The sequence below is a fragment of the Pipistrellus hanaki genome, assembly GCF_964339955.1.
Source record: "Pipistrellus hanaki genome assembly, chromosome: 4".
NCBI classification, from domain to species: domain Eukaryota; kingdom Metazoa; phylum Chordata; class Mammalia; order Chiroptera; family Vespertilionidae; genus Pipistrellus; species Pipistrellus hanaki.
The window spans coordinates 5,699,276-5,726,176 of record NC_140506.1 but is presented as its reverse complement, the minus strand read 5'-3'; the positions used below and the strand labels follow the sequence as shown (position 1 = coordinate 5,726,176).

At 56.2% G+C, this 26,901-nt stretch overlaps 1 protein-coding gene and 1 long non-coding RNA gene across 3 annotated transcripts in view; one reads left to right on the top strand and one right to left on the bottom strand.

The window, feature by feature from the left end:
• The first annotated feature begins 862 nt into the window (after window positions 1-862).
• LOC311620884 lies at window positions 863-5,422 on the top strand. The gene is made up of 4 exons (XR_014794754.1): window positions 863-972; window positions 3,982-4,216; window positions 4,607-4,882; window positions 5,018-5,422. It is a non-coding gene; the product is annotated as an uncharacterized lncRNA (long non-coding RNA).
• Window positions 5,423-5,709: 287 nt separating this feature from the next.
• Window positions 5,710-26,901, bottom strand: part of EGFLAM (EGF like, fibronectin type III and laminin G domains) — a 124,940-nt gene continuing 103,748 nt past the window's right edge. For both annotated transcript variants that reach the window (XM_084880566.1, XM_084880565.1), the window contains 5 exons: window positions 21,670-21,748; window positions 18,190-18,330; window positions 10,698-10,781; window positions 7,599-7,702; window positions 5,710-6,846 (listed from right to left, as the gene is read on the bottom strand). In XM_084880566.1, coding sequence (XP_084736692.1) covers window positions 6,692-6,846; window positions 7,599-7,702; window positions 10,698-10,781; window positions 18,190-18,330; window positions 21,670-21,748 — 563 coding nt within the window. In that variant the 3' untranslated portion in view covers window positions 5,710-6,691. The remainder of the gene's footprint in view (window positions 6,847-7,598; window positions 7,703-10,697; window positions 10,782-18,189; window positions 18,331-21,669; window positions 21,749-26,901) is intronic.

Sequence of the window (26,901 nt, the reverse complement as noted above, 5' to 3'; positions counted from 1 at the left end):
GGCCCCGCACCCCTCCCAGCCCTGGGCACAGTCTAACGCTTTATCGGTAACAGGAACCGAGCCACGTCCCATCGCCCCGCAGCCAGAGCAGGGCATGGTGTCTGCTGTGTCCGGGGCTTGGTAATAGTCCTTCCATAACTGCCTTGAACACAGAAGTGGCTTCCTGAGTTTATTAGAAATGTGCTATTTGACAGAGGGCGGTCCTGTGGGGTAGCCTCCCGCTGTGGAAAGACGGGGTCCCCTCAAGGCAGCTCCTCCCAGGTCTGGGCCATGAAGCTTCGCCCAGGGGGCGCTCCAGTGGGTGGTAGATGCAGCTCCCCTTTGTCCCAGGGAAATCCACCCTCATCCTCTTATCTCCGTGACAACCAGGCTGATGGAGATTAATGGGTTGTATCTGCAGTGCCCACAGGTTAGGCCACCCTCCTCCGCACCTCCCCGCTCCAAAGTGTCTTTCACTCTCCCGGTGAGGTTCTCTGCATCCTCCCAAGCGATGATCTGCGTGACCAGGTGGCCCATCCCTTCCCCACCTGTCTTCCTGGGCAGCCACCTGCTTCTCTGGGAGCTGACCCCTGCCCGACCTCGGCCTCCACGTTGGGTAGATGAGCCCTGGGAAGTCCCAGACGGCCTCCTCCCTCAGGGAGCACACATCCCTCTCTGGGCCCCAGGCTGCCTTCTCTCCGGCCGGAGGCCCCGCAGAGCCGGGCCTGTGGTCCCAGGCCCCTCCAGGCGGCCAGCCTCCCCCTGGAGAAGGCAGCACCTTCCCCCCAGCCCTCGCCTCGGACCGCGATTGGTCAGGTCAGATCACGTGCCCACTCCAGGCACGTGGCCGGGCAGAGGAGCTCAGCAAAGGCCACTTTCCCCAGGGCCTGCCTGGTGTTAATGAAGGAGGCCCAGTCCTCCAAAGACTGACGGCGTCATTCCGAGGGGACAGGACCAGAGTCACCGCAGCCTCACTGGAGAACAAGGAAACAGGTATGAGGAAAAACCACCCGTCTTTTATCACAGTGGCAGCCTCTGAACATGCTCCTCTCTGCCCTTCACTGTCACACACAGGACAGCCCACCCCTCTGCCCTTCACAGTCCTGAGGGGCGGGCTGTCCTGTGTGTGTGCTGAGGATGTGCTGAGGGTGTGATCCCCTGAGGCCATGCGGCAGGCCTGGTGTCCTCAGCGCACCCCTCCCCTGGGCTTGGACACTCTCTGCTTTGCCCATTTCCCCGCAGGCTCCCGCAGCCCAGCCCAGGCCAGCTGCCGTTACTTCGGCTTCTAAGTGAGCGCACCGTAGGAGCGGATTTCTTGCGCTTCCCTGGCTTCCTCGGCAGAGATGTCCTTGCTAAGCCATCTGCTAGCCCCCGGGAGCTGCAGCCCTGGCGGCTGGGCTGTCCACGGAGGCCATGCCCGCTGGGCCCCGGCTGGGAGGTGGGCGGCCGGGCGGAGGGGAGGCCATGCCGCCTGTTCGGAGATGGCTGGGCCTTTGTGAACCTTTGGAACCAGAGCGAGTCAGAGAGACGAAGATAGACAGACAGAGAAGCAGCGACCTCATCCCCAATGCTGAGACACAGCGTCCCGCTCAGTGCTTTCCAGAAAAAGACCAGGGCTCCTGGAAGCCAGGCCCTTTCAAGGACAAAGCTGTCTCGGCGAGGCCGGCAGGATGAGGAGGAGGGACAGGTGCTCCCTGCAGCCTGCCCTGCTCCTCCGGGTCTGGGCAGGCCCAGGGCTCTGCACGGCCCCAGGGAGCTCCCGCCGCTTGGAAAGAGCTTGCCACAGCGCCCCGGAGCGCTGCAGGTTATTCGTAGCAGGGAAAGGGGCAAAGACCTCAAACCGAGACCTCCTGGCCTGTGCGGGGACCCTGACCCCTCTCTGATGGAGAGGCTCTGCTCTGCGCTCTCAGCTTTGTTCAGCCCCGGTCCTCGCAGTGGAGAACCTTGGAAGGAGGCAGAGGTGGAGGGTGGTGAGGAGCTGGCCTGTGCCCAGTGCCCCCTCACCCACAGGACTGCTCTGCCAGACAGCAGGCCGGGACAGCCCTGGACGCCCTGCGCCATGCTGGCCGTGGGCAGGCTGCATCCCAAGGTGGGGGTCCCCGGGCACAAAAGCTCCAGTGAAGTGTCCCGGTGGTGGGGGTGGCGTCCAGGGGGTGGGACCATGCAAGTCATGCCGGGCTTTCTGGCAGCCTCTGTCCTCCGAGTCACACAGGCCGTGCCCATGGGCTCCGGCCCTCGTCTCCGGAGGGCTGTGTCGAAGAACATTCTTTGGACGTGAGGTGGCAGCGCAGTTGCTTGCAGGCCGATCCAGAGCTGCAGGGTATTGAGCTGGATCAATCCTTCTGCCGCCTGAGAACGGCCACCTGCAAGCCGGCTGCCTGGCCACCACCTATCCCTGACCTGGCCGCACCCTCAGGGCGGGCCGGGCTGAGAGGTGACCGCCCCCTCAGGATGGAGGCGGCTTCGTCTTTCCCTTTGTGTCCTGGAGGGTGTTGGTGGGGGTGCAGGCGAGTGGCCCATCCATCGGGTGAGACCTGCGGTGGGCCCAAGCACCATGGCCCTCCCTGCGGATTGGGGCTCGGACTGTGCTGGGGGCCCTTTGCTCTCCGGGGCCCTCGGGGTGGCAGCGCCGGGGGGCTTAGTCCTGGAGGACCTCTCTGGCCTCGGGAAGCTCACCACACACCCCGCTCAGCTGAGGCCCTGGGGTCACAGGGCACCTGCCCCTAACCCTCTCTTCTCCCCCAGGGCAGCTCCTGTGTCCCTGCCAGGCCGGGCTCAGAGCCAGGACGGCAGTGGGAGGAGGCGCTGCTCTGTCCCAGCCCTTGGCCTGGGCCTTCTCCTGAATGTCACCCCGGGCTGGGCCTCCCAGGCCGACCAGTCCCTCCCTCCCCGGAGCAGCCCCTGGGCCCCGGGCTCGCCCTGGAGCCTGAGAGAGGCCGCGAGCCCCTCCTGCTCCCCATGCTTCCTCCCCTGGGAACTCCCGGTGCTAAAAACAAGCTTTCTGAGAACCATATTTTTCTAGGTTAAAGGTGAAAAATGCAGTGTTTCCTCCAAGTGGAGATTGGCCACCAGCTCCGGGCGCTTTTCCGAGCTCCTCCTCCCACTCGGGGAGGCCGGGCGGAGGGCGGGGCGGGCGTCGGAAGGAAGCGCTGGTCACTGGGCCAGGGCTGCTGGGGGGGAGGGGAGTTGGTGGTGGTGGTGGTGGTGGTGGTGGGGGGGGGAGCAGGGCTGTTTGTGTTGGAGCAGCCTGGCTGGAACAGGACGGCCGGAAATGAGAGGGGAGCGAGGGGGTGGGAGCGGCGGCTCCGGCGGTGCCTGGCAGGCCTGTCATCCCTGCCTCCCCGCTCCTGGGCAGCATGGAGGGGACGAGGGAGAATCCCAGCACCGGGTTTAGAGGAAACATGGGGTCGTGGCCGTCTGTTGTACTAGGAAAAGCAAGAACAGCCCTTCCCCTGGCCCCACCCTCCGGCCATCCGTGCTCAGAACACAAGGGGAATTCTCCCGGGCCCGGCCGGTGGGACAAAGGTTTCCGTCCAGGAACCCGTGCTTCCCGCGGCCTTCCTGGGCAGGGCACGGACTGTGTGGACCTGAGAGCTCCCTGTGCTCCTTTAGCTTCTCTGGGGCCAGGGGCCCAGCCAGCTTCTCCCACCCGTGCCCCCAGAGCCGATACCCTTCCCCCCACCCCCCACAGTGCTAGTGGCAGAGGACGGCTGACCAGGTGGCCGGGTGGAAGAATGAGGAGAAGAGGGAGGCAGCAGAGGAGTGGGGGGAGAGGGAGAGGAATACATGCTGCCCCATCGGAGGGGCCTGGCTGGGTCAATCATTGAGAACTTCACAGACCCCATCCCGCACCGAAGGGTCCCCACAGAAGGACTACTGTGCCCCTTCTCCCAGCAGCACATGACTGCATCACCCTCCCTGGACCCACGCCCTTTGCCAGGTGATGGTGGGTGGCGGAGTCTGTAATTTCCTCTCTCACACCTGTGAACTTTTAACTCGTAGGATGTGCAGTTCCAGGCTGTGCAGGACCTTCCACTTTCCCTCCAGTGCCCTTACCCTCCTCCATCGTCATGGAAAGGCATATCAGGCTCCCAAGGGTCCCAGGAGGAGCTGACTCAAGTCACCTCGCCATCTCAGGCACGGCCATTCTAAATTAGCCAGCTGCTACGCAGGGGCCAAGTCCAGCCGAGACCAGAAGCGCCTAGTCGAGCCAGCCAAGATCAGCAGAGCTGCCAAGGTGAGCACTCAAGGCACGTGAGCGATAAACACTCATCCTGGTATGCCACCGGGGTTTGTGCTTGTTCGCCGTGTGGCATTATTGTCTTAGAGAGAAAATGGGGGACCCGCACACCCAAGTTCAGCCCGTCTCAGCTCTCCCGTCCCTGAACCTGGGTCTAATCCCTCAGCGTCAGGACAGTTTTACCCTCACACCAGCCTCTGCTATAAACTCAGCCCGCACCTCCTGGGTTCTGTTCCCTGAGGGGTCACAGGGCCTTCCTCCCGGCCTGTTCTGCCCGGAGCCTCCCATGTGACCAGCTGCTCCTGGGTCCCGTCCCTGCAGCCCTCTCACCAGCGGGATCTCACTTCCCTGAACCCATCATGGTGTCTGTCAACCCTTCCCTTTCAGCCCCTCCTGCATCCCACCCGCGTGCGTGCTTCAGGATTCTCATCTGCTTCACACCCGCCCCCGGCCCGCAGCCCCGGGTCACCGCATTCTTCCCCGGACCACACTCGCAGGGAACAATAGCTCATCTACAACACAGCTCTCCCGGCCTCTGCTCCGCGGGATGTTTTGCTAAAATCACGATGATATTTTTGGCTGGAGGCAACGGATTCAAAATGTGCTATGAAAGCAGCTCTCCCATCTCGGGAAGCACTGGCCCGAGCTGCCTTCAAGGAAAAGGTATGCGGGGAGGGCAGGTGGGAGGTCGTAAAAGCCACTGGCTACCACCCCACATGGCTTTTCTCCAGACTGCACGCGCAGGGAGACGTGTGGAGGAGAGGATGAGTTGTTGTTGTTGTTCCTGTTATTTCTCAGGGAGGATCCTGGCCTTCAAAGGAGCCCAGACGGAAGGCAGAGGTTGAAGCAGGAGGGGAGTCTCTGGTGTATTCATTCATTTTACAGAATTCTGAACGCACCCAAGCTGCACTCTGCCCCGCGCCCGGTCTTCCCTGAATGAATGCTGCACAAACAAGGGTGAGTCACGGCCGGGACTAAACATAGCCCTGGTGTGCCTCGGATCACATCCCCCTGCTCGTTGGGGGCAGCGGGCGTCTCACCTTTCCCTCTGCGAGTCGTGTCATGGGCACCTGCCAGCCAGCCAGCTGTCCCCATCATCACGTGCGTGAATGGCAAAGGGACAGCCGATGGCTCAGAGGAAGCATTCCTGCTCCCCCCCTCCCCCCTCCAGGACAGCCTTAGGGACACTGTCTTAGCGCCCATTTCTGGACGGGCCTGTGCAGGGCTCAGACACCTGCGTGCATGAATGAATGAATGAATGAATGAATGACTAATCAGGGGTCTTCAAACTACGGCCCGCGGGCCACATGCGGCCCGCAGAGGAGTCTGATTCGGCCCGCCAGGTTTTTTGGGCAGTGAGCGCAGCCGAGGTGTTACAGTAGGAATTAGTAGTTCATATAGTCCGGCCCTCCAGCTCTCTGAGGGACCGTGATCTGGCCCCCACTTTAAAAAGTTTGAGGACCCCTGGACTAAGTGAATGAGTTCTACCCTTCTTCATCGCCTTGATTCAAATTTATTATAGACATTCCCCTCTTAAAACAAAAATGACAGAGACCCCTCCTCAGGAGCACAGGTACCTTTTAATCTGCTTATTCTGGAAGCTTCAGATCCGTTTCCTGGAGCCGTCACCATTGACCAGAAGAGAGTGGTCAGCTCCCCAGGAGCCTGCCCACCCCCGTTACCTACCCCGCTGATGCCGTGAAGGCCCCACCAGGCTCCTTGGGGAGAAAGTTTTAGGAACTGTGCAAAGAATTCAGGGTCGTCCTCCCAAAGTTGCAAAATTACACTGTGTGGACTCTCTGCTGCTATAAAAATATACACATACAAAAGGACAGCTACAAAATCGGGGTGCCCATTTTCTTAGATTAGCGTTATAAAAAGTAGGGGTTTCTCAATAAGGGGGTGGGGGGGCAGCATTATGATTCTATGTTTAGTCTCTCATTTTCATGGAATAGTCAGAGCACATTGAACCAGCCAGCGGGGAGTGGAAGGGGTTAATCCTGATACTTCATGGGCCGAGGTGAGAAATCCCAGGTTCAAGGTCACACAGTCATCCTGCTGTCAGTAAGTGTCATGAGTCAGGGAAGGAGAGGAATATTTTAATACTGCCCTCTGGGTCTCTCTCTCTCTCTTTTCTTAGTTCCCCGCACGATGAATCACGACACAGTCGTGACTGCAGCAGACGGGCTCCGGGGGTTGCCTTCAGGTGAGATCTCTGAGGCCATCGCACAGTCAGCAGACAGCGTTCGGCGCTTCCCACGCGGAGGATTCCGGATGCCTGGGGTGTGGCCGCACGCAGCACCGGCAGGAAAGGCCACACAGGGACTCCTTGGTTGGGTCCAGTGGGTCCAGACGCTCATGGATGAGAGGAAACACACCTGGCCCCCATGTCTCCGGGAACGGCACAGGGTCTCGGGGCCCCCGGGATTCTCAGGATTGGAGGCTCCGTCCCTTGGGAAAGGCCAGCCAGTGTTACTTGGCTCCACACGTGTTGATGTTCTTCCCGTCCACGGCGTCCTCCACGAGGGAAACGTGGTAATCGGTGGACAGGGTGAAATGGGAGATGCAGCCCACGAGGCCGCGCCGGTAGTGCCTGTTGGTGTGCAGAGCGATTTCCTTCATTCCACCTGCCGGGAGCCAGAGCAGAATGGGTGAGGCACAGGGAACCATGTTTCCTTAGCATACCCGTGTCTGCTGACCAAGGTGTCCCTCCAACGGCTCAGTGCCTCACCTCTACTTTAGAATTATCCTTAAAGGAACAGGCTGACTTGGCTCAATATGATGCACAACCAGAGGCTACACATACCTACATCGTGTGTGATCTCTGACCCAGCTGGCCACTTCAAACCAAATCTGGTAAATTTTGAAATGTTGTATAATACCAACAAAATGCAGCGTGTAGTTAGAGGTGCTGTCCTCTTAAACGGAAAGAAATCCACGGATGTGGAGCGCTTTCAGTGAAGTCCATATAGAGAAAGTACACGGATGGAGACACCTTTGCACACTTAGGTGTGCGCGCTGGCGGGTTCTAAGCTATTTACAGAAACACCGCTCATTCTAACCCCGAAAGGGGCCAGGAAAGCAGGTCCTCCTCCTCGGAGGGAACTCTCGGGCTATATTTAGCAGGTTCCTGGTCTATGACAAGAAAAGCATGGTTTTCCCAGTGGATCCATCCCAGGCACAAAGGCCTCTGAGTGCTTCCTGCCCCCTCACCGTGAGTCAGAAGTTCAGAGAAGGGAGAACAGACTATCTGGAGAGCTTCCTGTTTCCAGGCATCTGGCTGGCCCGGGGGAGCACACGCCTTGGAGGAGCCCCAGCACGGCCAATGGAGGAGGAACACGAAAAGGGCATAACTTAGGTCCGGTCCAAGGCCACTCACCTACGTACAGAGCCCCATTGATGTTGAGCTGCCTCATCATGCCAGGTGACTTGCCTGTTCTGGCCCCGTAGTCATCCACCGTTATCTTTCCCGACTGACCGTCCCTGGGAAAAAAAAAAACCATCATTTCGGGAGTTGCGTTCAATTATTCAATTCTTTTCAATGAAAATGTAAGAAAGCACCTTCTCTGTACCAGGGACTATGCTAAAGGATAGAGCTGTAAAGATGAAAACAAAACAAAACAAAACAAAACAAAAAAACACATTCCATTCCTGGCTCCCAGGAGTTTTAAGTCTACCGAGGAAGACAAAACAATTCCAGTACAAATGACATCTCAGTGTCACCGCGGGACGGCGGGAGACCGCCAGCACGCTGTGGGGTGACAGGAAGCAGAGAGAGGGTCAGGGAAAGCTTCCCCCAGGGAGTCTGCCTGAGATGAGTTTTGAAGGCTGGGTAGGTCAAGCGCAGGAAGAAGCTGATGCCAACAGGAAGTCGCTATGAAGAGAGAGAGAAACGACAAGGGCTTGATGTAGCCTGAGCACTGAGAATTAGGAGGTGGGCGCTGAGTGGAGAGAGAGGAAGCCAGAGCTGAGGGTGCAGGGCAAATGGAGCTCCATGAGAATGTATCCTGCAGGTGAGAGGGGACCAGAGGAGAATGAACACGTGGTGAGTTTGTATGTTATTCAGAGCACAATGGGAAACCATGAAGAAGGTTTCCTAGATGGAGAATTACTCTAGGGAAGGACAAAGAATGACTAAGGCAGTGGTTCTCAACCTTTCGAACGCTGTGGCCCTTTAATACAGTTCCTCATGTTGTGGTGAGCCCCAACCATAAAAGTATTTTTGTTGCTACTTCATAACTGTAATTTTGCTACTGTTATGAATCGTAATGTAAATATCTGTGTTTTCCAATGGTCTTAGGTGACCCTGCTAGTGGTTCTCAACCTGTGGCTCACGACTCACAGATTGAGAACTGCTGGCTTAGAAATTTCGAAAGGACCCAAAAAATCACCCGGAAGTGACTCGGGGGACAGTGGAGTGGAAGTGCGCATCTGTGAAGGGCTTTGCAGGTTTCCCAAACCATCGCGCCCTGCGCTTCTTCAAAAAGCACGTCTGCGGCCATAGCTCTTGGGGGGATACCGACCCAGGCTGCACGTCCTTATTGGCCTTTTACTGTTCCTTTCCTACAGCAAACAGTTCTTGTTTCCTGTGAAAATACCTCTTTTCTCTCTCTGATGGTATTGATATTCATATCATTTGTTCAACAGCTCGCGTTGGGCTTCATCAAGATCACTGTCGCCAGGACTTCCTAAGCTATGTGGGAAGCTGATGGGCACAGATCTGCCTGTGTCCCCACACACCCTCTAGGGCAAGCATGTCAAACTTGGGGCCTGCGGGCCGCATGCCTCATTTGTTTGGCCCGTGCTAGCCTTTGAGTTTGACATGCTTGCTCTAGGGCAGTGGTCAGCAAACTGCGGCTCTTGAGCCACATGAAGCTCTTTGGCCCCTTGTGTGTTCTAAAGCCACTTCTTCAAAACAGACTCACCCAGGCTGAAAACCGACTTCTTGCATGGGCCACGAAGTTTTAATTACGCCCACACGTGGTATTTTGTGGAAGAGCCACACTCAAGGGACCAAAGAGCTGCATGTGGCTCGCGAGCCGTAGCTTGCGGACCACTGCCCTAGAGTGGTCAATGCACGTACAGTGCAATTAGAACTTCGTGGCCCATGCGCAGAAGTCAGTTTTCGGCTCTCAAAAGAAATTTTAATCGTTGTACTGTTGATACTTGGCTCTGCTGACTAATGAGTTTGCCGACCATTGCTCTAGGGTATCAAAGGCAGGCACAGTGGACAAGAGAGTGGGGTCCAGCTAGGCTACTCCCACGAGGGCCTATGTGCGCACAGAGTAAGAAACCGACCTTGGTAGTCCCATGTTTCCCAAGCCTCACCTTTGACCTCACCCACTAACTTCCCCAGAAAGGCTTATGGTAAATTCTCAGGGAACCCAAATAAAAACCTCTGTTCAGCTCATCTCCTGGAACCTGCAGGTCACATGGCAAGACTGTGGTTTCTCACACTGCTCAGTGAGGGCCTGCTATTTGACTTCTCAGTATATTGTTAGGAATATGGACATAGGTAGCAAGACCATTTTAAGAGAATGATTTAGGGTAGCGACTTCTGTGAGGGGTCAGAGCTTTTGAGGTTCCGGTAAAGTGATGTCAAAGAAGCAGCGGGCAATTGCCTCCACAATGAGATGTGGAGCACTCCTCCAAGCCCACCTGTCCCCACATCTCATCCCACGAGGGATACCCGGACCTCATTAAACAGGGAGGCCCTCTTCCAGGTAGCCATCAAAAAGTTATTTCTCCAGCCCTGGCCAGTGTTGCTCAGTGGATAGAGTATCGGCCAGTGCACCCAAGGTTCACGGGTTTGATTAGGGCCGAAGGCACGTACCTGAGTTGCAAGTTTGAACCCCAGTTACCATTTGGGGCGATGCAGAGAAGCAACCAAACCATGTGTCTCTCTTACATCAATGTTTTTCTCTCTGTCTCTTCCTCCCCCTTCCCTCTCTCTCTAAAAACTAATGGGAAAAAATATTTTCAGCCGAAACCGGTTTGGCTCAGTGGATAGAGCTTTGGTCTGCAGACTGACAGGTCCCAGGTTCGATTCCTGTCAAGGGCTTGTACCTTGATTGTGGGCACATCCCCAGTAGGGAGTGTGCAAGAGGCAGCTGACTGATGTTTCTAGCTTTCTATCCCTCTCCCTTCCTCTCTATAAAAACTCAATAAAATATATTTAAAATAAAATATGTTGTGCCTAGTAACATGACCTCAATACATTTAAATAAAAATTTTAAAATATATATATATTTTCCAGTGAGGATTAACATAAATAATTTCTCCAGAAAGTGGCTGGTGAGTGCGGCTTTGGGAGTTCACGGTCAATGGAGAGCACGGGTGAGAGTAGGCAGCAATGCCCTGGAGGAGGAGCATGGAGGCCAGACAAGGCTGTGGGAGAGGACATGGACTGAAGCGACTTGGAGAGCACGTCCCACCGCTGCTGGGCTCTGCGCTGTGCTGCGCCGCGGGAGGTACTCACCGAACAGCCTTGACCCGGTGCCACCGACCATCGCTGAAGGAGCCGTTCACCAGGATGGATGCCACACCACTGCCCAGGTTATAGCTGGGGCGTTGGAGAGAACAAGACAGAGCAGTCACACACTGATGCCCAGGCAGACACACGGACCTGGTGGCTAAAGGTCTATGAATTCAGAATGCTGTTTCCTCCACCGAAACAAAACAATGTTATCAACCAGGTTTCCACGCTAGGCCAGGAACGACCAAAATATGTTTTTAATTGTGGCAAAATAGACAACATAAAACCTACCGCCTTAACCACTTGTGTGTGTGCAGGTCAGTGGTGCTACATTCGCTCACCTGGTACAAGCATTCTTCAGAACGCTCCTTAGTTTGCCAAGCTCAAACTCTGCCCCCTTGTACAGCAACTCTTCATCCCCTCACCCTCCATCCCCGCGACTACCATGCTCCTGTTCACCTGAGGGGCTGGACCACCTCTAGTGCCCTCCTGCAAGTAGAATCCTACATCATCTGTCTGCCACTGGCTCATTTCACTCGGAATAATGTCCTCAAGGCTGACGATCTTTAGGCTCGTGGTCAGAAGCATCGTGTGGCAATAGGAACAAGGAAGGCTTTATCATTTGTGATGTGTTATACTCGCTGGAACAGTGTTCCCCCAAATTCTCATCTACTCGGAACCTCAGAGTGTGACCTTTATCAGAAACAGGGTCTTTGCAAATGTCCTTAGCTAAGATGAAGTCATATTGGATTGGGACAGCCCTAAGTCCTGTCGGCCCGTGTCCTTGTGAGAAAAGGAAGTTTGAACTCGGACACACACACAGGGAAGAATGCCATGCGGAGATGAAGACACAGGCTGGAGTGACGGAGCTGTGAGCCAAGGACTGCCGGCCATGAGAGCCTAGAGAGGCTCAGACCACACTGCTACTAGGCATGCCCCTACCCCCCCCCCCCCCAAACAACCCTGCCTGCACACACCTGCACATAAAGCTTTATTAATTCCTGAGAGTATTTCCCCAGAACAGACAGAATAAACTCCTATTGTTTTAAGTCACCCAATTTGTGACAATTTGTTATGGCAGCTCTTGGAAACCAATACAGGTGTTTTCACTTTTCAAAAAGCAAAACAAAGAGCCCCAAAGAGATGAAAGAAATTTGCCTGAAATCCCTTTGAACTTGGGATTTTATCTGTCCCTCCTCCCCTGCTGTGCACTCTGATACCTGGTCCCCTCAGAAGCTTCCTGTTTTCTCTTCCAGCTCCCAGATGCCCCCATGCCCTGAGGGTATCAAAAGACACACACAGCTTGTTTACCAGAGAGAAATAGCCCTCTCCGTCCAGTGCTCATTCGATTATTCTAATTCGATTGGATCAGACCATCGCTGGTGAGTGGCTGACTGGCCTGGGCAGGCCCTGGGCCCGTGCCCTGCCCTCCCAGTCATCCTGCTTGGGGAGGGAATGTCTCCCCACCGGAGCAGCTCTCTCCCCATCCTGGGAGAGGACAAGTCTGTCCCGAACTTCACCAGCCAAGGGGGAGGAAGGCGAGGCCCTGGCTTCGGTCCTGGGCTCCTGCGTGCTCGGCCTGAGAAAAAAGCGAGAACATGCAGTGCCCAGCTTTCCCAGGGAAAGCACTCTGGGTCCTTTCATCGGGAACGAGGCTCAAAGAGCCTGACATCTGACCCAGAATGGAACTGGGTGACCTGGCACCCTACGAGAGGAGGCTACGGCCGCCCCTGAAACGCCACTGTTCTCCCAGCAAGTTTCCCACGTCAGGCGCCTCCTGTGCACGCAGCCTGGAGGGGGCTGTCAGATGTCATTCCCCAGCGGCCACAGCCTGACCGCGCAGCGGCTCAGCCTGGCCAGTGACCCGCAGCCCAGTGGTCTGTGGTTTGGTGAGAGGCGCGGGGACCCAGGGGTCAGACCCACCCCAGATTCCCATTCCGGCCAGTGATGAGCCCCTTGGGCATTGGCTTCATCTCTAGGAGCCCGGGGCCCCTGATCTGAGCGGTGGGGGTGATGAATTCTACCTGCTGAAGGGCCATAGGGAGCATTCAGTAAGACAACACATACACGGAGCACAGCACAGAGTAGAAACCACACAAAGGATCTGCCACCCCAGGGATTAATGCAGCTCACAGACACTGGGCAGCACACACCCACCCTCCCCGGTGGCTGGCGGCAGGAGGAAGATGCCACTGAGAGCTAAACTCCCCGGCCTCTCCCGGGAGGGCGGTCCTGTGTGAGCACCAGCCACTGGCTGTCAATGTGTAGCCAGAGGGTCAGGAGCGCCCAGAGCAGGCATAGGTGACCCGGGAAAAGCTGTAGGACGCTGGGCTGGAACGGGATAGGAACCCAGGGAGTGGGGACCTCCGCAGTTGTGTTTGGACAAAGGCGGGGCTTCCCTCCCGTTCGGCAGCCAGTGGGCTCGCCTGTCCCTGCAGAGCCAGGCTGTGCTCCGGGGCAGCCCTGAGTCCGGCAGACGGGTGCCAGCATCAGCCCACACAGGGCCCCACACGCAGCTGGGGTCTCCAGGGCCTGCTCTCCATCCCACCCCCTCCTCTGATTCAGACCTTCTAGTAACCTTCTGCTTCCCAGACACCTGGCATCCCTTTTTCCTTTGTCTGTCTCTCTCTCTCTCTCTCTCTCTCTCTCTCTCTCTCTCTCTCTCTCTCTCTATATATATATATATATATATATGCCTAATATGCTAATTGTCCCTCCAACCATTTGACAAGTCACTATGACGTTCACTAACCACTAGGGGGCAGACACTCCAACTGGTAGGTTAGCTTGCTGATGGGGTCTGGCCAATTGGGACTGGGCAAGATGGGCTGGAAATGCCCTAGAGGGACTTGATGGTGCACCAGTGGGGTCCCTCGGCCTAGCCGGCACTCTCTTGCAATCCAGGACCCCTCAGGGGATGTTGGAGAGTCGGTTTCAGCCTGATCCACACAGGCCAGGCTGAGGAACCCCACCAGTGCACAAATCTGTGCACCGGGCCTCTAGTATAGTAGTAACTGACCAAGACTAGTGGTTCTCTTTGCTGCACAGGAAACCTTCTTGGGTGTGAAAAATGTTTTGTATCTTGTTCTGTGTGTAGGTGGGGGGGGGGGGGCGTAGTGGGGGAAGGTGGTGGAAGGAGGGTGACAGGGGGGATCCACAGGTGTTTACACATTTAAAATGTATCAAACTGCACATCTAACATTTGTGCACTTCATGTAAATTATAACTCAATTTTTTTTTCTTTAAGTAAAAACGTAAGAATGAGTGAAAAAATGATAAAAATAAAAAAAATGCCTTCTGGTTTCGCCAGCAAGGTCTTGTGGATCTGGTCAGCAGGACTGGTTTCCTGATGCAGGTTTTCCTAATCATTGGGCACGGACACGCCCCCAGGGGAGGTCTTCGGGAAACCCTCTGGCCGCCTGCATGGGGCCACATTCTCCTTAGCTGGGCCCTTTACACTGCAGCACAGGGCATGTCGCCAAGGTCAGATCGAGTCCCTTCTCTGCTGCCCAACAATGTTACCGAGGTCCCGTGGAAAATGTTACCACGGTCCCATGGGAAACGAGCGGGAAAGGCCAGGCCAGGGGTCCTCACAGAACCTGCTCACTGGGTTTTATGCCCACATGCAGCCAGGAACCCAAATGAAACGAAACCCGGATGGAAAACCACACTCGGATTCCTCTTCCTCTATGTAACCTTGCCCGGAAGCCTCAGACTGTTTCCCTCGGAGTTCCACTGTCTCCCTCATTCTCTGCCAGAGGGCTTTGAGCACCGAAGGAGCAGCATTTCGGTGAAGAAGTCAAGAAAATTGAGAATATATTTTACCATCTTATGTTTTCCATTGCTTGCTTTGGACCTGGGTCAAACACCAGAACCTCAAACACCATTTTTCTACCCAAAACACCAGTCCACTCTCTATGCTCCCCTGATGGAAGCTGCTCTCAGGCAGGCCATAGGTCTTATTAAAAACAAGAACAATAACCATAGCTCCATTTTGTGAATGGAGCTCCATACTGTGCTAACTTCCTTATGTTATCCATCAGAGGTAGGGGTTTTTTAGAACATCAAAACACATAACCAAGGAAATACGTTTGATAATCATTATCCTATATAATAAAAGCCTAATGTGCTAAGTGTCCAGTCATCCAGTCGGCCATTCAACCAATCAAACCATAATATGATAATGATATGCTAAGGCCACTCAACCTCTCACTATGATGTGCACTGACCACCAGGGGGCAGATGCTCAATGCAAAAGCTACCCCCTGGTGGTCAGTGTGCTCCCACAGGGGTGGCGCTGCTCAGCCAGAAGCCCTGAGCCGGGCTCACAGCTGGTGAGCACAGTGGCAGTGGTGGGAGCCTCTCCTGCCTCCATTGCAGAACTCAGGATGTTCGACTGCCCGGTTGGGGAGTGGGCCTAAGCCATCAGTCGGACATTCTGGATTGCGAGAGGGCACAGACTAGGCTGAGGGACCCCCTCCCCCCAACCAAGTGCACAAATTTTGTGCACCAGCCTCTAGTCTCAAATAACTAGCTATGCCAGGCCCTGCACTAAGCCCTTTGCAAGAAGAAACTAATTCAGCCCTCACCACCAACCCTTTCCTTCTCATGGAGAGATCCGGCCACTCGCAGGTCGTCACGTGGCCCTGGGAACCAGCCTGTCTGGCTCTGAAGTTCCTGCCTTTGACCACTCAGACCCGTTTCCCAGGGCGTGGCCCCAGATTGTTTCCTGTCAGAGTGGCGTCCTAGGAGACCTTCTCCATCCAAGTCTGCGGGCTGGGCCCGGGAACCCGCCTCTGAAACGAGCTCCCTGCATTCAGACCACTGGCCTGCAGTCTAGCCCGCTCCATACCAGCTTCCTGCAGGGCACCACGCACCTGTATTGGAAGTACCTGCTGGAGGCAGGCGACAGCAGAGCAGCAGCTGTGGGCCCAGGCCCAGGGGCAGGCCGGGGAGGGGCTGAGCTGTGTCCTGTGCACAGAACACAACCAGAGCTGCACTTTTCAGAAACCCGAGGAAGACGCAGTAACATAGGAAATCACTCCGGATGGAGTGGAGTTGTTGGGAGGGTGCCATGGGGCGTGGGGGGCTGGCCAGGGCCCGTGGGAGCGGTGAGGCGGCCCCGAGCAGATGAGCCTCCCTGTCCTGCTGGGAGCGGGCAGTGAATAGGTTTAGCTGGCGGTTTAGGGGAGAAGTTGGCCTCCCACCCCCGGCTGAGCTACTGTTTCAATTCCCTTTTCTGGGCACAATCGAGAACTTGAGGCCTTGGTGAGGTTAACCACAGGAAAACCACAAGAAAATGGCTGTGCGGCAGCCAGTCTGAAACTGGGGTGTGAAGAGCTTGGCGTTTGACCTCGGGGCCAGGGGGGCAGGGCGCGGAGACGGGGAACTGCTCATCGGCCAGCCTCTCGCCTTCGGCCACAGGGGTCTCTCGGAGGCCCCCGCAGTCCCGGGGTCGCATCCCTGAGCACGCCCTGTTGTTCCGGGGCCAGGGCAGGGTTGGCTAAGTGATACCGCCTCCCAAGATGCCTTTTAGTCAAATGGGAATGACTGCCATGATCCTACTCTGGCTCTGGGGAGGCAGCGCCTGCCCACAGAGGCCCCGAACCAAGTCTCATCATCTCCTCTCCATTGCTCAGTTACCTCTGTCTATACGGACTCAAATGATTTAGTGAGCACTGTGCTATGCCAGAGGGATTGGGGGGGGGGGGGGGGAGGGGTAAAGAAGGGAAGCCGGATAAACTCCTCCCCTCGGAGCAGAGGGTGGTCCAGAGACCTTGCAGGGTGTTAAACTTTAGCGAGCACAGACTCACCTAGAGAACGAGTGGGAACAGCGCAGGCCCTGCTCCTTGAGTTTTCCTGCTCTAGGGTGGGCCAGGGCATTTGCATTTCTAAGACGGTCCCAGATGACGATGCTGCTGCTGGTCCAGGGACCAGACTTCAAGACCCAGGGGTCGAGACCAGTGATCGGCAAACTCATTAGTCCACAGAGCCAAACAGCAACAGGACAACAATTGAAATTTCTTTGGAGAGCCAAATTTGTTAAATTTAAACTTCTTCTAAGGCCACTTCTTCAACATAGACTCGCCCAGGCCGTGGTATTTTGAGGAAGAGCCACACTCAAGGGGCCAAAGAGCCGCATGTGGCTCTCGAGCCGCAGTTTGCCGACCACGGGTCTAGACCCAGGGGTGGGGGGCCCCTTCTCTGCCTAGGGCCATTTGGATATTTATAGTATCATTCACGGGCCATACAAAATTATTAACTTAAAAATTAGCCTATATATTCGGTCAAACATTTAACTAACCCACCCCTAATGGCTTGGCAGGGCCAGACCAAATGATTTCACCAGCCTTACCCGGCCCACGGGCCGGATGCTCCCCACCCTGGCAGAGGATACGTTTTCCAATTTGAGACACGAGCCAGTCCGGCCCCATGGGAACCCAGTGCCCTCCCACGCTGGTCGGGACCCATTAGCTGTTGCCTAGCTTCCCAAGCGAAGAACTTTAGCATGGTCTAAATTCACTGAAAAGGGCTAAGAGCTTCAGGGACTTCCTTACAGTATCACCCAGGAAGCATTTACAAAAAGCTAAAGGTGGGGTGGAGCTGCTGAGATACGAATCTGTGCTTTGCTCTTCTTGGTAGTGGGCGCGTGGGAAGCAGGCTTCCTCCTCCCCAAGGCCGCACAGCTCACGGGGAGCACGGTCAGACCTGAATGCCAGGTCTCCCGACTCTGAGTCTTCAACGCTGCCGGAGCCCTGAGCCGGGTACTCGGGGCCACCCCAGCTGCACCAAATCCTCTACTCGGGGCCACCCCAGCTGCACCAAGCCCTCTGTTTGGGGCCACCCTCATTGTACCGAGTCCCCATTTGCAGTGGGAGCGCATGGCAGAAACACAGTACAAAAGGGGTCCCAAAATGTTCTGTAGGAACCAGTTAACAAACACTTTAGGCTTTGCCACACAGTCCCTGTTAAAACCACTGACGTGTGCCGACTGGCATAGTTCAGTGGTAAGGAGGTCAGGATTCCATTCCCAATCAGGGCACATGCCCAGGTTGTGGGCTCCATCCCCAGTAGGGGGCGTGCAGGAGGCAGCCGATCCATGATTCTCATCATTGATGTTTCCATCTCTCTCTCTCCTCTCCCTTTCTCTCTGGAATAAAAAAATATATATATATTTTTAAAATAAATAAGTAAAACTACTCAAGTGTGCCCCTGTAGCATAAAAGCAGTCGTACAGTATATAAACAAACAAGCATGGCAGTCTCCCAATGAAACTTCACTGACAAAAGCGCGTGGAGGGCCAGCCCTGCCCTCAGGCTGCGGACGGCTGGCTGCCTGCTGCTCCGGGAGGAGGGCGCCTGGAGGAAAGGCCAGGGGCCTCGGCCCCGCCCGGAGCTGCAGGCGCCGGTCACTGCAGCAGAGGGGCTCGGTTCCCTCTGCCTCCCGGTCTGCCATGACCTGCGAGGTGACGCGGAAGGCAGCGCGGAGGGCGTACCTGAACACCAGGGCTCCGTCCCGGAGGCCCAAGGAAATGAAGTCGCTGTTGGGCCTCTGGCTGTCTCCCCGCCACAGCAGCAGGCCCTCTCTGGCCGACGTCTTAAACCTCATGAACACATTGGATCTTGACCCGGACACCCTGGAGGAAACACACACAATTGCCCCCATTTAACCGCTGTCCAAAGCATCCGTGCCTGAGGTTCGTCCGCCGGCCTCGGGAAGCCCGGAGCAAGGATGAGCTACATCTCTGAGGACGGGCGTCACCGCTGGGAGCTGGCCACGGGGGGTCACCCAAAGGCTCGCTCTGCAGCAGTCTCCGTCCCAGGGACCCGGAGAGAGTACGCGATGAGCCACAGGCGAACCAGGCTCTCGTCAACTCCAAGGTCCCAGGCTGCACCCCAATCTACACCCAGTCCTCCCTCTTCCCTGTCCTGCCACAGACGGGCCCTGTGGAAAGTGCTCCCCGCTCCCCAATTGGAAGTGGGTTTTGTAATTTCCAAGAGCCCCAACTTGGTGGTTTCTTGGGGCTACGATGGTGGTGACTGTCCCAAAGATGATGGCCAGCTTTGGTGGTGACTGTCCTTGGGGGCATAGGGGTGAGTGGGCAGGAGACAGATGAGAGGTGCTGTGGCGAAGGCAGGGTGGAGGGGAACAGGAGGTGGAGAGGAGAGAAGAGGAGAGAGACTCTGGGCCCTGCAGCCATGGCTGGGAATAGGATCACAGGCATTGGAGCTCTTATCAATTCCTGGGACTACACTCATTCAGAAATCGGCTCTCTAAAGCAAGCATGTCAAACTCGCAGCCCGAGGGCCACATGCCTCGTTTATTTGGCATGTGTTAGCTTTTGAGTTTGACATGGTTGCTCTAAATATGAGGTCCTAAATTAAAAGGTAGTAAAAGTAACGGTAATTTAATATTGCAACTACCGTGGCCCCATAGGAAAAGCCTCTAGTCTGCCGTCACTTGTACCAGCCCCGGTCTGTCCCACAAACCTGGAGCTGTGGACACACTTAGTAGTGAACAGGAGGGGACTTCTGTCTAGGCTTTCCGAGCAAGGCGAGACAGGAGACCGCGGCTGCCTTCCCACGCGGGGCCTCAGAGCGGAGAGGGAGGAGCAGGGCCACGAGGTGACTTCCTAGCAGGCCAGGTGCAGAGCCCCCGCTCTGGCTCATTCCCGAGAGGCCTGCTTTCCCCAGTCCCCCATTTCAGGCTCCTGCCTTCCCCCCTTTGGATACACTGACTGGGGGCAGCTGAGCATGATGGTTCTCTTTCTCGTGCAGGGAGTGGTTTAGGGATGGGCACGTGACCCGCTGTTATCCAATGAGCCAGAGGAAATGTAGCAGGAAGATTCTAGGAAAGATTCCTTTCTTTTTAAAGAGTCACATGAGAAAAAAAAGTTGTTTTTTTCAGTCCCACTGGAGGTTGGCCTGATTTATGTCCATCTTACAACCAGGGAGGGAGTAACCCCTGGAGAGCACGCTGAGGACAACAAGGCCAACGGTCAGAGGAGACGTGCGTCTTTGATGATCCAGCTGATGCTCTGAATTACTCACACCAGGACCCAGTCTAAGCCCGGATTGCTTGTTACGGGGAATAACAAACACCCTTTAGTTAAGCCATTGTGAGCTGAGTTTTCTGTTACTTGCAGCCAAAGGCATACTAAGGTGACCAGACGTCCCGCTTTTGGCGGGACAGTCCTGATTTTTAACAGTTTGTCCCGCGTCCCGCGGCGTTTATAAAAAATCCCAATTTTATTCTTTCCAAAAATCAGGACTTAAAACACCACAGGGCGTGGGACAAATTGTTAAAAATCGGGACTGTCCCGCCAAAAGCAGGACATCTAGTCACCTTAATCTAACCGAAACAGATCTGAACTTGACTGTTGCCTGCGGCTTCACGCACATGCCTGTGTTCATGCACATACAATCATGTGCACGAGGGCCCCCGAGTGCCTCCTGTTCCCACCAAGATGCCCTGTGCCACTCGCAAAGCATCCAGGGGGCTGAGGACCCGAGCCCCTTCACACCATCCCTGCTTCCTCGGGACGGAAGGCCCTTCCACCTTTGGAGAAAAGGGCTGAAGAAAGAAGAGGTGTCTCCTGGCAGAAATCCATCTCGTCTGAGGTCCCACCAAGACCACCTACACGAACCCAAGGGGAAGTAGAGGAATGAAGCGATGGCTGCTGTCTGGTGTGGGTTCAGTTACCAGGGAAATGCTCATCCAATGCCCCAGAAAAATCTCTCCCAACTCTGTTCCTTGAAAGGCCACCAACCTCCACCCTACACACTGGGTGCTTTCAGCTTAAAGCGTTGCCTCAGTCTGTTAAGAAACAGTCAACCTGAAGAGGAAGGAAAGTTCTAGGATGGTGCTCGCGGTGTTGTGGGGCAGTGGTCGAGTCACATGCAGCTCTTTGGCCCCTTGAGGGTGGCTCTTCCACAAAATACCATGTGCGGGCATGCGTGTACAGTGCGATTAAGGAATTTCAATCGTTGCCCTGTTGATATTTGGCTCTGTTGACTAATGAGTTTGCCGACCACTGTTGTGGGGGATGGCAGACTCGAAACTACAGAGAACGAGGGGAGAGAGAGAAAAAGAAGAGGCAACATGAAAGGACCAAAGACGAGCTCCCCAGATCAAGGACTTGCCACGGGCCAGCCTTATCATGGTTTTGGAAGAGGCTATTCCACACCAGGAGCTTGGAGTGGGGCTCAGGGAGTACTGGAGCCTCAGTCACCGGGGCCTACCAGCCAGGATGATGCTTGGACACCTCCGTGTGTCTTGTCCACGTGAAGAGAGCTGAGGAGCCCTCGCTGAGCTGGCTGGCTGCGGAGGACAGGGACCTTTGCTGCTGAAGATGGGAAGTAGGACATGGACTTGTCACTGTTGGTGCAGCTGCAAGAGCACCAGAACCTCCACTGCAGCTCACAGCAAAGCATCAGGCCCTGGCCAAGAGCAGCATGAAGCCAGTGTGGCTCACTGGTTGAGAGAGAGAGAGAGAGCCCCGAATCCTAACCACTAGACCACCAGGGAGACTATGGCTCACTGGTTGAGCATCAACCTATGAACCAGGTAACCGTTCAATTCCCAGTCACGGCACCTGCCCGGGTTGCAGGCTTGATACCCAGTGGAGGGCATGCAGGAGGCAGCTGATCAATGATTCTCGCTCTCTCACTCTCTCTTCCTCTCGGAAATCAATTGCCCTGACTGGGGAATCACTCATAGCCCTGAAAACCCAAGGCCAGGCAACCTCCATCCGGTTTGGGTTGTTTGAAAGGCTGTCTCTTCAAGTTTGTTTTTTTTGTTTTTGTTTTGTTTTGTTCCAGCTTCTGTGTTTATGATGTGTGGTGGTTTTCCCCTGAGGCCATGGCTACTCTGCTTCTTTGAGAATTATCTTCTGGCTCATAAAATAAGGAAAAGCTTTGGGAAAACTATTACCCCCGGAGAGACAAGGCGCCCGCTGCCCGCGGAAACACGTTACCTCTTGAGGATGTCTGGGTTGTCGTAGGTCAGGTAGCTGCGGCCGATGAACTGCGGGATCTCGATGGTCTCTGTGATGGCTGAGGCAGAGGAGAAAACGGGAGTTACACGGCCGTGTCTCTCCTGACCCAGCACTCAGCCGCAGGCAGCGACACACAGAGGCAAGCAGGCCAGCTCCTGGGCTCAGGACAGTGAGCAGCTGGCCAGCTCCTTCCTCTCAGCCAAGTTGGAGCTGCCTGGCCTGAAGGCCTGGGGTTGGCACCTCCCTGTGGTCCCCTCCCCCTCCCCCGGGCTGGCCGGCACCGTGAAGGCCCTCAGCACTACTGAGAAGGGCTTGCGACATGCTGAAACTTGAACCCTGCCCAGGTATTCTTGTAAGCCTAAAAGCCGGTCTCGGGCCATGTGGGGCGCAGCTGGGGGCACCCCTAGATGTTCTCCGAGGGAGGCAGAGGAAAGAACCCCCCAACAAGCCCACCGGAATTTCCCTATTGGAGGCCGATCTTCCTGGGCTGCCCCTGACCAACATGCCCCTCTGTGTTTGCTTCAGCCTCAGGTGGGAGGTGCAGGCAGGGCCTGTCCTCGCTGTTACTGGCCTGGACGTGGGCCTGTGGCCACTAGCTAGGGCTCCCCTGGATTCCCTGACATGGTCAGGACATGCTTGTCACATGTCTGCTCTGCACAGAGTCTCCCTGGGTCTGCTGAGCCCCGTCCAGCTGCCTGCGAAGCCCCCACTCAGGAGCTCAGCGCATCCTGAGGCCCAGGGGGGCTCAACTGCGTTCTCAGGGCAGCTCTTCTGGAGAGAGGATTCCCGCCACCCTCCAGGGATGTCCAGGTCCCTCGCTGCTCACCCGGGTACCCCTGTGTGTGGTGACCTGTGCCCTGCCCGAGCTGGCCAAGCCGGCCTGGCACTGGCCCGGCGCTCCCAGCCTCTCGCCGGACTCACTGTACTTACTGTTGAGGCAGTAGTTCCCGCACTCTGCCGCGTGCCAGCATGAAACACAACAGGAGAGTCAGGCTCTCACAGGCATGTAAACCCCCTCTCTGTGCAGACCAGCGGGAACCAGCGAGCTTCCCTCCCACGCCCCGCAGAGGGCCCCACTCACCTCCCAGCCCCAGCTTCCAGGGGTGGGGTTGGGGGTGGGGGTTGGGGGGGTGGCAGTGGACCAAAAAGGCATGAACGGTAAGGTGCCTGACACCTCTGAGTCTCCCGACCTTGAACCGACAGTCCTCACTTAGCCAAACCTGGAGACACAGCTCCTGCTGGAGTGACTGACCTTGTCCATCAGTGATTATCACTTTCCTTGGCTCTGGGCTGCGTGTGCCAAGGGGATGATAAGCCAGCCAGCTGCCTCTTTTCTCTCCAGAGGGGAAAACATCAGCCTCGTTCCCATCCCTGCCTCCCCTCCATCCCCGCCCCCCCGCAAGACTCCAGTGGTCTGATGGACCAAGGGCAAGAGAGCTGTCCAGAAGCGACACCACGGAATCCAAAACGGAGACAACGCGCTCTGCTAGTCCGTGTGGATTCGTAATGTGCCTTCTGCCCTCACACGCGGGGGCTGGAGACCACCAGCTGGCCCCCGGGCCCTTGGTGGTGTGTTTAAATATCGCAAACTTGGTTACATTTTAGCGGACCCTTTCTGTCTGTGTGGTCACGCTGCCTTTTCCCTGTGGCGAACCTTGCCGAGGCCTCCGTAATGTGTTTCTGTCACGTCCTCCTGTTTATACCGAAAAGCCTGTGCCGTCCGAGGACACGTGAACACGCTCCACCCTGGCGAACGGCAGCCTCCAGGCCAAGCACTGTCCGCCCAGGCCCTGCGATTCCCCGCTGCCTGGAGGAGCGGAGGGAGGGCAGCTCCTCCGTGCAGTCCCGGGAGGAGCTGGAGGGCTGCCGTCCAGCCTTCCCCGCAGCCAGGCTCCGCTCAGCACCGCCTGACACGGGGCCATCCCGCCCGAGGACGCCCTGGCCGCACCGGGCAGCTCCCCATCCGGCTGGGGCAGCTCCGGGAAGCAGCCTCTGTGGCCACAAATAAACAAACAAAACCTGCTCTGCCCACCTGGGCTGGACGGCAGCCGTGTTTCATCGTTAATCACAAACCACCTAAGAAAGGAAGTCCCGGGGGTAGGCATACGTTCTCCATATGTGTTTCCATTTACTGAGTTTTCATAGAGCATGGCCTGTACTTACTGGATCTGTGTTGCATACACTGGCACCAAAGAACATTCATCCAAATCAGGCCCAACAATATGGCATGGGAGCTACTAAAGGTGACATCTAATGTCCTAAGTACTGCATATGTGGCAGATCAATGTAGACCAGGCCAGATCCCGTGGGTCAGGACCGTGCATCCATGAAGAGAGCATGCCTGAAGCCCAGGCGTGGCCTCAGTGGCTATGGGCGACGGTGGTGAGCAGGCACCAGCTCACCTGCTGCAGAGAAATAGCCCCATCTGGTGGCCAGCAGGGTCCTACATGGCCTGAGCCCAAACTTGTCAGTAATGAGGGGACAGGGAGGGAGGGGGACCAGGCCCCTATTCCTTCCCCAAGCAGCCGGTGTGCTATTGGTTGGGAGAAACCCAGGACAGAACAGCTGCATCCTATACCCGTGTCTGGAACACTCGGAGCATAACAAGGGCTCTGAGAAGTCCTGCAGGAGGGAGAGCTGTTTAACCACGTTTCCCCAAACTTCTTTGACCACAGAACGCCCCTCCCTCCATGTTGTGCATGTGAATGTGCGTGTGTCTGTCTCTCTGTGTGAAAAACAGCCATTAATATTCCTCTTTTTTTGCCATTAATATTCTTCAGAACTTAAATTCTTGCATGCACTCTGGGAAAGGTGGCTCTGGCTGCTCAGTAGCATCTGATGGCACATTTGGATGAGTAGAAAGAAGAAGAAATCTCTAAGGAAGGGGGATATTTGTTTTTGAGGAGGGAGGCCTTGTTGACACCCCTTGGGTGAGATGAGAAGGGGGGCTCGGGATTAGGGTGCTGAGGGTTGAGGTGGAGGAAGGCACCTACGAGGGAGACCCCCAAGATGAAGGTGAGGGGATCACCAGAGTCAAGCCTGATGATTTTCTCAGGACCTGAACTCGTGGCTGCGAGTCCCAGAGCCAGCAGGTCCCCAGGGCTGGGAAGAGCGGCCCCAGATCGGCAGCTGCTGCCTGGCTCGGGGAGCCTGTAGGGCCCCCGGGGCTCAGAGGACCTCCATGCCCACCTCACGCGGGGTCAGGCCCTCCTGCTACTGACCCTGACCTCTCAGGGACCACGGGGGCCCCCAAGACCTCCGCGATGGTCAGGGGGCCTAGCGCTTCCCTAGGATTTGTCTAAGTTGTGGGTCCTAGACCCTGTCTCCCAGCCAGGAGCCAAGTGAGTTCACCTGCCTGCCCTCACACTCCCAGAGGAGCCCCACACCACATTCCTGATGGGGGCGGGGTCCCCGGGTGTGGCCTGAGCGGGCCGGGTGGGTGCTGGAGATTCACCCCACGCTGCTCGGTGTACAAGGACCAGCCTAGCTCCGCAGGGAACACCAGGGCCTTGCTTCTGAAGCATGACCTGGTCCTCAGGCTGGGGAAAAACCCGAATCTGTACATCGACGAGGCTATGAGCCACCTTGCTGGGTTAGGCAGGGTTTTCTCTGCTCATCAAGATGGCTTCCAACTATTCCTGTCTTTCAAGCTAAGGATGTACCCAAACTTGTAGACTGTTCTCTTGCATCTCTGCAGAACAGTTAGAGCGGCCCACTTCCCAGCGCTGCCATCCTGACCTGGGACCAGCCGCTTTCCCCAGGATGACAGCCATCTGTGCGCCTCTGTGTGCCCGCTGGGGCTGGCAGACGGGTTCTGAGCGGCACTAGGCTGTACCTAGAGCCCCATTAATCCCTGGAAGCCGCATAACGGGTTTGCAGGCCAGGCCTCCTCTGTGTGAATCCCCACCCCCACCCCCATCCCCACCCCCAGCACTGGCAGCAGCTGCCACAGTGCCAGAGGGCCATCTTTTTCTCAAAGCACAAGGGGGTACCGATGCAACAGGGGGGCAGCTGATGGCTCCAGCCCAGTGAGCTGTAGAAAGAGCCCAAATGTTCCCCAGGTCCTCCTACACATACACACTGTCCACTCCTGGGACGGGGCCAGGTAGCCCAGACCCTCACGGAGATCCATTCCTTCATTCAGGTACAATGTGTTTCTCATTGAACCTGAACCCACGGTGACAAAGCTATACACCTGAGCTCTTTCTTCATACCTCATGCTTGATGTCCTGTAGCAGGAAGCAAGGGTTCGCCAGATTACACATGACCCTATCCTTCCTCGAATTCCGGAAGCCGCTGGCTGCTTGCGGAAGCCTGGCCTGCACTGAGCGTTAGGTTGGTGTTTAAGGCAGGAGCCAGCTTGCCCTGCCTGTGCCCGAGGGGAGGCCCTGCGATTCACACACCGACCCGTGGAAAGCCAAGCCCAGTTTTCAGAGTGCACGGGCCGCCCTGGAGCAGAATCTCGCCAGGTGCACACTGCTAGTTCCCTTGTTGGGATTCTCCTTGGGCCCGTTCACAAGTGGGTCTAGGGCTCCTCCGTGGGGGTTATCACGGGGTGAGCTGTGTGAATGCACACATTTCACACGATCTGTCCTGCAGGCTTCAAAATTCCTATAAGTGTAATACCATTGAACCTTCTATCCGGCCACTGGCATCTTTCATACTTTCCAAGACTCCTGCAAACAACTCCTACCCTCCCACACCCCGACACATCTGCCCTCGTTTCCCCTTTCCCCCTAGGCCCTCCGTCCGGAGAAAATCAGGAACCTGGAAGCACACAAGGAAGACAGCCCACTCCTTCACTTGGGCGGTGCCTGGTGTCCTTCCTCCGGGCCTGCAAACCTTTTTAAAAACTGGTTCCTAAACAGGTGAGGGCACCCTGACCCCTGAGCCGGAAGCTCCCCATGGCCCAAGGTGATGCCCTATGAGGGCAGGCCGCCTCTGACGCCAGCCCCCCGCCTGCCCCTCGAGCCAGTACTGCCCCCTGCTCCAGCTCTCGGACAGGACAGGTTAAAAGCAGAGCACTAATAAATAAAAATGGGTTTTTGTTTTTCTCACCGATAGCAATAATGGCGGGTGCCGGTTGAGTACCCACATGGCATTCTTCCAAGGAACATGCATTGTCTCAATGATCCCCCACACCCTCTGCATTAGGTACTATTGCTGTTTTTATCCTCACTTCACCATGGGAAACTGAGGCACAGGGGACAC